This window comes from Bos taurus, chromosome 2 (assembly GCF_002263795.3).
Source record: "Bos taurus isolate L1 Dominette 01449 registration number 42190680 breed Hereford chromosome 2, ARS-UCD2.0, whole genome shotgun sequence".
Lineage (NCBI taxonomy): Eukaryota > Metazoa > Chordata > Mammalia > Artiodactyla > Bovidae > Bos > Bos taurus.
Genome location: NC_037329.1, coordinates 5,576,646 through 5,586,601, shown reverse-complemented (window position 1 = coordinate 5,586,601; position 9,956 = coordinate 5,576,646). Strand labels below are relative to the sequence as shown.

The window sequence follows — 9,956 nt, the reverse complement described above, 5'->3', positions numbered from 1 at the left end:
TTTGGAGATCAGAAAGCCGAATGCATCTAAAACCAAGGTGTCCACCGAGCTGCATTCTGTCTGCAGAGTCTGTTTCCTTGTTTTTCCTCCCCAGTTTTTAGGTTTCCTACATGGTTTGGCTCATTGCCCTTTCCTCCATCTTTAAAGCAAAGCACTCCAACCCTGTGATCACATCTCCCCTCCTTTTTTTGACCCTTTTATCTTACTCTTATAAAGACACATGTGGTTACATTGGGCCTACCTGAAAATCCAATATAATCAAGATCCTTAATCACACTTGCAGTCTCTTTTACCATGGGAACATATAAGAATATATTAGAATGTAATAAGAATATATTTTCCATATAAAAAGATATTCCATATAAGAATAAGGGAACATGTTCACAGGGTCTGAGGATTAGAATGAGCAATGGTTCTGTAGAAGCCACATAAACTGAATTTGAACCACAGTTCACAAACATAGGCTAGGATATGCATTCTGAATATAAACAGGTTAACTAAATACTAAACTAGGAAATGTACATAAGAACCGGAGTCTTATAATACTGGGTTGGCCAAAAATTCCTTCAGGTTGTTCAATACCATCTTACAAAAATTTCAAATGAATTTTTTGGCCACCCTAATAAAAAATGCTCAGGATATAGTCCAAACTTACTCATCATATTAGGAACATTTCAACTCAAGTAAGAAAAGACGATCAAGAGTTACCAACACCAAGATGACACAGATGTTGGAATTATTGGACAGGAATTTTAAAGCAGTTATTAAATGTTCTAATAAGCTATCACGCATGCTCCTGAATCAAGTGGGGGAAAAAAAACAGAAAACCTTAGAAAATATTTATATAAGATATAAAGAAGAACCAACTGGGAATTTTATAATTTAAAAATATAAAAACTGAAATAAAAACACATTGGTGGGTGTTTTGATAGTACCCAGGGTTTAATTTACCAAGGTAACTGAGTGAGGATATGGAGAAGTCAGTGCTATTGAAAGAAGAGTTTATTTAAGGGACATGTCGTGCCATGCAGGGCTAGATGAAAAAGTGCCAGCATGGACACAAGCCATTTTGGCTTCCAAAAGAAGGAAGGAGCAGGCAAGTTTGAGCAATCTTAAGACTGGATAGTTGTGTGTGTGTGTGTTTTAATTTATTTATTTTAATAAATAAAATTTATTTTATTGTAAAACAGGTCATCTGTTTCACATACAGTAATATACATGTTTCAATGCTATTCTCTCAAATCATCCCACCCTTGCCTTTTCCCACAGACTCCAAAAGTCTGTTCTTTACATCTGTATCCATTTTGCTGTCTCACATATAGGGTCATCGTTACCATCTTTCTAAATTCCATATATATGCATTAACATACTGTATTGGTGTTTCTCTTTCTGGCTTACTTCACTCCATATAACAGGCTCCAGTTTCATCCACCTCATTAGAGCTGAGCCAAATGCATTCTTTTTTATAGCTGAGTAATATTCCATTGTGTATATGTACCACAACTTATCCATTCATCTGCCAGTGGACATCTATGTTGCTCCATGTCCTAGCTATTGTAAATAGTGGAACATTGGGATACTTGTGTCTCTTTCAGTTCTGGTTTCCTTGGTGTGTATGCCCAGCCGGTGGGATTGCTGGGTCGTACGGCAGTTCTATTCCCAGCTTTTTAAGGAATCTCCACACTGTTCTCCATAGTGGCTGTAAGGACTGGAGAGTTTTCATAGCCACTGGGTCACAGTGGTGGTCTCTGCTTGTCTAGTACTTGGCCCAGGGGTGCTGATTTAGGGCAGGGGAAATACTGGCTTGATGTGTGAATGTTAGGTGAGAAAGGTTGTTGGGATATGGGCCCTGGAGTGGTTGGTTTGCAATATGAAAAGCACGTGAAGGAGTGTCATTTGCTCTCTGAAGGAATTAGTTAGCTCTGGGAGGGCCAGTCTCTCTCTGGTCAGCAAGGGCCCCAAGATGTGAAAGCAATGTAAAGTATAAAAAATAAAAAACATAATTAAAACAATGGCTCAATAGTGAAATGGGGTGCCAGAAGTATCAGTGAACTTAGAGCAATAGAAATGATAAATATGAGCACCAGAAAGAAAAGAGATTTTTAGTAAAATGAATAGATCCCCCGGACTTGTGGGATAGTAACAGAAGATCTGACATTCACATTATCAAAGTTTCCAAAGAAGAAACAGGATACTGAGCAGAAAAACATTTGAAAAAACAGTGGCTCAAATTTGGTGAAAGACATAAGCTTCCAGATTCAGAAAACTGAGTGAACCCTAAATAGAATACATTTTAAGGCCTTCACACCCAGATACATCATAATCAAACTTCTGAAAACGTAGGACAAAGGAAAACTCTTGTAAAGCTGCCACAGCTAGAGAGAAACAATGGATTACTGAGAAATAATGATTCAAACGACAGCAGATTTCTCCTCAGAAACTTGAAGGACAGTCGAAGGAAGAGGTAAAGATTTTTCAAGTCCTGAAAGAAAAGCACTGTCAACCCAGAATTCTTTACCAAGTAAAATGTATCCCTCAGGAAGGAAGGTGAAGGAACGGTAAGAGAATCTATTAGCAGCACACCTGCTCCACGAGAATGGCTAAATGAACTTCAGACAGAAAGGAGACGGCAGTGAGAGGACCCCCGGAACATCACCTATCGAAAACACGCAGTGGGGTCACATGGATTGCATTTTGGACGACACTCTCAACGTGACAAAACTGCAGTGATTGGAGGATTGATCAGTGGTTTCAAAGCCTTAGGACTGGAAGAGGGTGTGATTATTGAGGTGGTTTTTCAAGTGTAACACGAAGAAGTTTCTTCCTTGTTATCGGGACAGTTCTAGATTCTGATTGTGGCAACGGTTATAGAAATCCACAAATGTGGTAACACTTCAAATTTTACCCCCTAAAAAGAGTGTATGTGAATAAAGACTGGTAAAACCAAATAAGGTCTGTATGTAAGTAAACAGCATTGAGCCACTGTGAATTTTCTGGATTTGACATGTTACTATGGTTATAGGAGATACTATCACTGGGGTGATATTAGTTACCCAGAAACTCTTTGCAATATTTTCTGCAACTGCTTGTCTTAAACATTTCCAAAATAAATTGTTAGAATGACAATATAGGACATATTTTAGTTTTTAAACAATTTAATAATTTATAAAGGTAGCCTCCTACCTTTATAGGTAGGAAAGCAAGGTTGAAGAAAATCAGCTGAACTGGAAGTTGGTGTAAGAAAGATTTTGGATCAGTGAGATCATTCTGGGCACACCCCCTCCAATCTACACAGGCTTATGTGCATATGCGTGTGCGCATGCACACACACACACACACACAGAGACACACTTACAGCCACTCAGATTTCAGTATTTCTCCGTTGCTTCTAGTATTCTCTTTGCAGCCACCTAGGAGTTTTCTTGCTTAGCATTAGGAAAGATCTCTCCGGAGATTGTCCCTCTTTTCCTGTTGGTGATCTGACCCATTTAACTCCTCCCTCATCTCCTAACCTTTTTAAGGTCTATAATTAAAAAAAAAAAAAAAATTGGCTGTGCCTTGCAGCTTGTGGGAATCTTAGTTCCCTGACTGAAGATCAAGCACAGGACCTCTGCAGTAAAAGCAGGGAGTGGAGTTCTAACCACTGGACCACCAGGGAAGTCCCTGACATCTTTATAATTCTTGTCCCCATAAAATTCTAGCCTCCATTTCTAACAGTAATACTGCCGGCAGCCTGTTTAACATCCCAGCATTACTGCCACTTGATTAGATATGAGAGAGTGAGACAGCACACACTGAAGGCTGACTCAGCAGTAAGTGATGTCAGACAGAGGAGGCAGCCAGAGGTGCTCAGTCTTACTGTCACATGTGCTTTGGAAGGCTGGGGAGCATGACTCCAGGAAGGTCTGAGGAGCCACAGCAGGTAAGTAGAGAGTTGGAAGAAAGGCAAGGAGTGGTGAGAAGTCATCCCATTTATGACAGCATGGTGTGCTTAGTCCCTACGGTCGTGTCCAACTCTGTGACCCCATGGACTGCAGCCCGCCAGGCTCCTCTGTCCATGGGGATGCTCCAGGCAAGAATACTGGAGTGGGTGGCCATGCCCTCCTCCAGGGGATCTTCCCGATCCAGGGATCAAACCCAGGTCTCCCACATTGTAGGTGGATTCTTTACCATCTGAGCCACATTATCCAGCTCAAATCCTTCAATGATCATTCAGGTTGGGACTGAGAAAGGAGAAGAGCATTCAAGAAGGAACAGAAGGAAGAGAAACCTTCTTACAACCAAAGACTCTATTCCCGTCTTTTTCTGGGGCTAGAGGGAAACAGGGTCACGGATGGTAGACCCAGGTCTGAGGCTGCTGGGAGAGGGAACAGGGAGAGTTCAGTAAGCGCTGATGACTCTGTGGATCCAGTCTGTATAGCGAGAAACCTTGGTGTAGTAGCCAACGTCACCTCTCAGAACACACCCTTCTGACCAGGATAAGATCCCCTGGAGCTGATTTTGGCACAGGATTGGGGCAGCAAGTACTTCCTGTTAGAAAGAGGAGAGATGGGTCAGGCACAGTAGCCAGAACAAAGATAACCTCGTACCCAGTGCCCATCTGAGGAGCCCAGACAGAAAGATTCAGGTGATGAGGGTTGGGAGAAATGTCTGGTGGCCATCTGGGACCCAAGCCATCACTCACCCGAGGCTACATCAGCGGAAGCCATAGAGAAAGGAAACACTCAGGTGTCTCCACACTCACATTCATGTTCATTCAGGATTGGTTCTTCCTGGACCGCATTTACCTTGATCTCTTCTTGGATGTAAACAGGAAACTGGATTGTGTTGAAGGAGCTATGTGGACCCCCGAACAGTGTCCCAGAACAAACTTGGGAGGGCCCAAGGGGAAAGAATTACCTTACACGTGTGTTTGCTCTCCAGAGACAATCCTGCACAGAACATGTTCTCTGTGATCTTAACAGGCATTTTTCCTATAGGGGAAGCTTCACAATGTTCATTAGGGAAGCAAGAGACAGTCTGGTTTATCTTGACATCAGGCTTTGGCTCTGAGCACGTGCACATGCAGGGTGAGGGCGGGGTGGAGAGAGAGACAGGGTTTATTTTTCTTTGGTCCTTCACACATTCATCTCCCTCTCTTCTCTCCTCCCCTCCCTCTTATCTGTAATTAACCTCTCTGTCATTCAACGAAAGAAAAAATAAATTGAAAGGGAACCAGAGAAGAAAACAGATGAAACGAGAAAGCCAGCATCTGGTTCCGGTGCTGGACACTGCGTGCCTTGGACTTGGGTGTGCACGGCTTTACTTGTGAATTCTGTCAGTTTCTAAAGGAGGAGCCACATTCAGCGTCACCAGCAGGATGACCCTCAACCCCTTCCTCACCCATACACGCCCCCACCCTTCACCTGCATCTGAATGATAAATGAGTCAAGAATACAGGATTCCAGAGACCTCCAGCCATCCATAGCCATGTTACCCCTTATAAGACAAGGTCTATCCTATGACCAATTTTGGCCTCAATTTCCACATTCATAAAATTAGAAGTTAAGATGTATAAGTTCTCAGGACCCTATCAGCTCTCTTGATCTCTAATAATTCAATGATACGACAACCCTCACAGAGTGGGCAGTCAAGGAGCACTAAGAGTCCGTCTTGAGGGTCACTCACCAGAATTCTGCCATGACCAGCCCCAGCCAAAAACAGCGCAGTTGTCCATCCTGTTGGTCGTGGGGCTGGGCAGAGCTGCCAGTTTTACCTGGTCGTTGAGCTTTAGGGGGCGTGTCAGCTTGATGAGCACTATGTCATGCTCGGCAGAATCCTGTTTGAAACTTGGATGTGGGATAATAAGCATGGGTCTTAAGCCCTCCATCCTTTTTTGGAAACGCTCATCTGAAATAGCAATGTCCATCTCAAGAAATCTGGAACAGGCCATGAAGGATGAGCAGAGGAAATAGATGTTATTCTATTGTTCATCTTGCATCATCCTACTGGGGAATCTAACTCATAACCACCAGGATCTATTTCCTGCCTCCTTCCAACCACTTCTTAGGTTTGAGAGTTCCCCCATGCAAGTCTCTTCAGGGTTGAGCCACCCCAGCGACTAAGAGCGGGGCATGCCTCTCACTCTAGGACCCCATCACTCACGGTAAGAAGCAGTGTGCTGCGGTGAGAACCCACTGTTTGTGGATCAGGGTCCCCAGACAGGTGTCCTTTTCTGAGTTCAGGAAGACCAAACAGGTTGATTCATTTTGGACGTTCTCCTGATAGAATTGCTCGACTGAGTCTGCCTGTTCTGCTGGTGGTGTTCCGGGTGTTGTTGCTGCTGTCGGATGGGGACAGGAAGGCAGAATCTTAGAGGCAGGGGCAGACTTTCCAGAGGATGGGAGTCTGGAATGTTTTGTGTGGAAGTGCTTTGAAATGGTCCGTCTGTTTTTGGTGTATCAGGGACTGTTAAACTATTTCAGAGCCCTTCTGTTAATTTCCCCCTGGACCCCCCTCTGTGTTTGTGTCCTCCCTCTCACTCACACTTCCTCTCCCTTCCTTTCTTCCTTCTTCTCCTCAAACATCCTTCTTAGCTATATAGCAAAATCACATTTTTTTTGATGCCAATATCCACCCTCTATTGCATAAAGTCTCATCTCAGTCTGAATCTTCTCTTGTGGTCATGGAGCCAGGGGAAAAGTCAGTGGAATCCAGTTACCTCTGAGAGTTCTAGGAAACTACCAATCCCTGGGGTCCTGAGCTCTTAACCTTCTGATGATCACTTGTGAAAGTCGCTCAGTTGTGTCCAACTCTTTGCAACCCCATGGACTATACAGTCCATGGAATTCTCCAGGCCAGAATACTGGAGTGGGTAGCCTTTCCCTTCTCCAGGGTGTCTTCCCAACCCAGGGATTGAACTCAGGTCTCCTGCATTGCAGGTGGATTCTTTCCCAGCTGAGCTACCCCTGTTATCTATACCCATTTCCTACTCTTTCTTCCAATATGAACTTTTCAAAATTTTAAGCCAAAATAGGAATCTGCACTCACCAGCCACTGTCAGAATAGTGAAGACTAGAAGGAAGCCGTTCATGTCTGCTGTCTCCATACCCTCTTCCAGCAAGAAGACCTGGGAAGGGAGTGAATTACCAACCAGCCTGAGGCTCAGGAAGCTTTGCAAGGGGAGAAATAACACAAAGGGGTGGGGAGGTTCAAGGGAGCAAGTGACTCTGAACTAAGAGAGGATGGCATCAGAGGGAAGAAAGACAGTCCCTGTCTCTCTAGAGAGACATTGCCCATACTCCACTGCAGTATGGGCAATTTATCCAAGGTGAGATGTCTGACCCCCAGGGGGAGGTGCTGTAAGCCAAGAACTTTGCTCTCCTTTATTGGAAAAGAGAAATCTCAGCTGGCCAGTCCTGTCTGCCCTCATCTACTGGTGATACTTCAGCTCTCTGTTGCCCTTAGGTTTACTCACCGGTCCTCAGTCAGCGTGGCTGATCGCTTCCTCTCTGTGTGACATTTACCAGCACTTAACTTAAAAATAAACTCCCTCCTCTGTGAGGTGCAGGCCCCCTTCACCTAGCCCGCCGAGCCCTCTCACATGTCACACTGATCCTTGTCATGTGAGGACCTTTGCCCTCGTGTCACACTGGCCCTACCCCCCTGTCATCCTCTCCTCATGTCACATTGTCCTCATCTCCTGAAATCACAGGCTTTTAGGCCTCTTGCTTTGGCTCCCACACACACCTGAGCATCTCCCATCAGTAACCTGCAGGCACCTACTTCTGCCCTGATCTGAATACCTTCTTCTCCTGTCAAATGCCCCTTGACTTCCTTCCTCAAAGGTCATCTATGCACACCCTGGCTGGCAAGCAAGCACTGGCTCCTCCTCTAGCATTTAGTCAAATGGTGGTCCTGACTCTTGAATGTATCCCTCTGATTGGCTGTGAATGTTTAGCTGTGCTTTCTGAGTTGGTGGCTCAGAGGATAAAGCGTCTGCCTGCAATGCAGGAGACCCGGGTTCGATCACTGGGTTGAGAAGATCCCCTGGAAAAGGAAATGGCAACCCACTTCAGTATTCTTGCCTGGAGAATCCCATGGACAGAGGAGCCTGGCGGGCTACAGTCCACGGGGTCTCAAAGAGTTGGACACGACTGAGCGACTTCACTTTCACTTTTCACTTTTCTGAGTTCATAGTGGTCCTGACTCTTGAATGCATTCCTCTGATTGGCTGTGAATGTTTAGCTGTGCTTTCTGAGTTCATAGCCATAAGTGAGGTTTCCCACTCACTCTCTGATCTGGCCGCATCACTAACCACACTGAGGAACACTGCCTCTCTGCTCTCTATCTGCGCTGATTCTTGTCTGATACTCACTGAGCTCCACTTATTCAGACTGGATTTTAAGAGCTCTCAGATTCCAATTTGAGTCCACTCCTCCAATCCCTTCAACCCTCAACCTAGAATATTAGTTGGAAAGACTGATGCTGAAGATGAAGCTCCAGAGTATTGGAGAAGAGCCAACTCATTGGAAAAGGCCCTGATACTGGGAAAGATTGAAGGCAGAAGGAGAAGGGGATGATGAGATGGTTGGATGGCATCACGGAATCAATGAATATGAATTTTAGCAAGCTCTGGGAGATAGTGAAGGACAGGGAAGTCTGGTGTGCTGCAGGTCATGGGGTCACAAAGAGTGGAACATGACAGAGGGACTGATCAACAATCACCTCCAATCCCCAAACGGTTTCCTGGAGCATTCTTTTTCTTTTTCCTCTATTTTGGACTTTCTACTATAGGCCAGCCAGTTTCCTCAGTGCTTTTTCCTTTGGCCATTACTGAGCATGCTTCCTTGCATTCTTTGGCTCATTGTACAGACATACTTGGGGGCAGTTACTTTACCTACTCTTTGTCAGGGGATCTGCCCCTGCCCAAAACCCCCGCTGCATGGCTCAAGATTGGATGTCAGAAGGCCAGAAACCGAATCCTTAGAGGTCCTCCTGGGTCAAAGTAGCTCTGCTTTGGTGCCCAATCCTGGTTCTTCCTAACCTGGGTCTGACACTTGCACACTCATAGCTCATCCTGCCAGACCCTCACATACTTCTGGAAGGTCTCAGACTCAAGCAGCTCTACTTACCTGGTTCATAACACCTTGACGTCCTTAAGGACAGGATTTATATCTGATTTAACAATGTGCCTCCAGACCCTAGCACGGTACCTGGCACCACACAGATTTTACACACACACACACACACAACTTTTTTAGATGAATGAGTGAATACCACTTTTTATTTATCTTTTGACTTAAAGCCCTCAACAGCCTGCAACACTGACCTGACTCCAGGGAATCTATGCTCTCTGACTTGATTTAGGCCATTGCCCTGTGAGTTGTATTGGGAACAGTATTCCCAGATCACGGTCTTTGATTAAACCACCGATGAGGTACTGGACATCATTGACTTGAGATTTAATCTTTTCTTCTTTTAAAAGTTTAATTGAAGTATAATGACATACAGTAACTACACATGTTTCAAGCGTAAAATTTGGTAAATGAGCATATTCCCAAAAGATTCCTTCTGTCCCTTTGTAATGCCTTCTTTTGTCCCTCTCAACCACCACCTTTTCACCAGGCAACTACTAATCTGGTTTCTGTCACTATAGGTTCAGTTACACTTTCTAGAATTTTAGATAAATCACGCAGTATGTTTTCTTTTTTAAAATCTGGCTACTTTCACTCAGCATATTTAATTTGAGATTCATAGATGCTATTGTGTAACTATAGAATTCATTTATTTTCACTGCTGAGTGATATTCCATTGTATTGGTATACCAAAATTTGCTAATTTATTTACCCATTGATGAACATTTGGGTTGTTTCCAGTTTGGGGCTGCTACAAATAAAACTTGCGTGAAATCACTATACATGTATGTCTTTATGTAGATATATGCTTCCTTTTCTCTTGGGTAAATAACTAGAGGT

General features: G+C 44.1%; 1 protein-coding gene across 4 annotated transcripts in view; it reads right to left on the bottom strand.

The window, feature by feature from the left end:
- Positions 1-3,213: 3,213 nt before the first annotated feature.
- The window catches only part of LOC112442302 (serine protease 58), a 28,160-nt gene continuing 21,417 nt past the window's right edge, over positions 3,214-9,956 (bottom strand). For 2 of the 4 annotated variants that reach the window (XM_059877707.1, XM_059877710.1), the window contains 5 exons: positions 7,030-7,108; positions 6,145-6,322; positions 5,668-5,918; positions 4,900-5,048; positions 3,214-4,530 (listed from right to left, as the gene is read on the bottom strand). In XM_059877707.1, coding sequence (XP_059733690.1) covers positions 4,381-4,530; positions 4,900-5,048; positions 5,668-5,918; positions 6,145-6,322; positions 7,030-7,087 — 786 coding nt within the window. In that variant the 5' untranslated portion in view covers positions 7,088-7,108 and the 3' untranslated portion in view covers positions 3,214-4,380. Of the gene's footprint in view, positions 4,531-4,899; positions 5,049-5,667; positions 5,919-6,144; positions 6,323-7,029; positions 7,109-7,456; positions 7,909-9,956 lie in introns of those variants that run through there. The other 2 variants (XM_059877713.1, XM_024979001.2) reach the window with 2 other exon arrangements.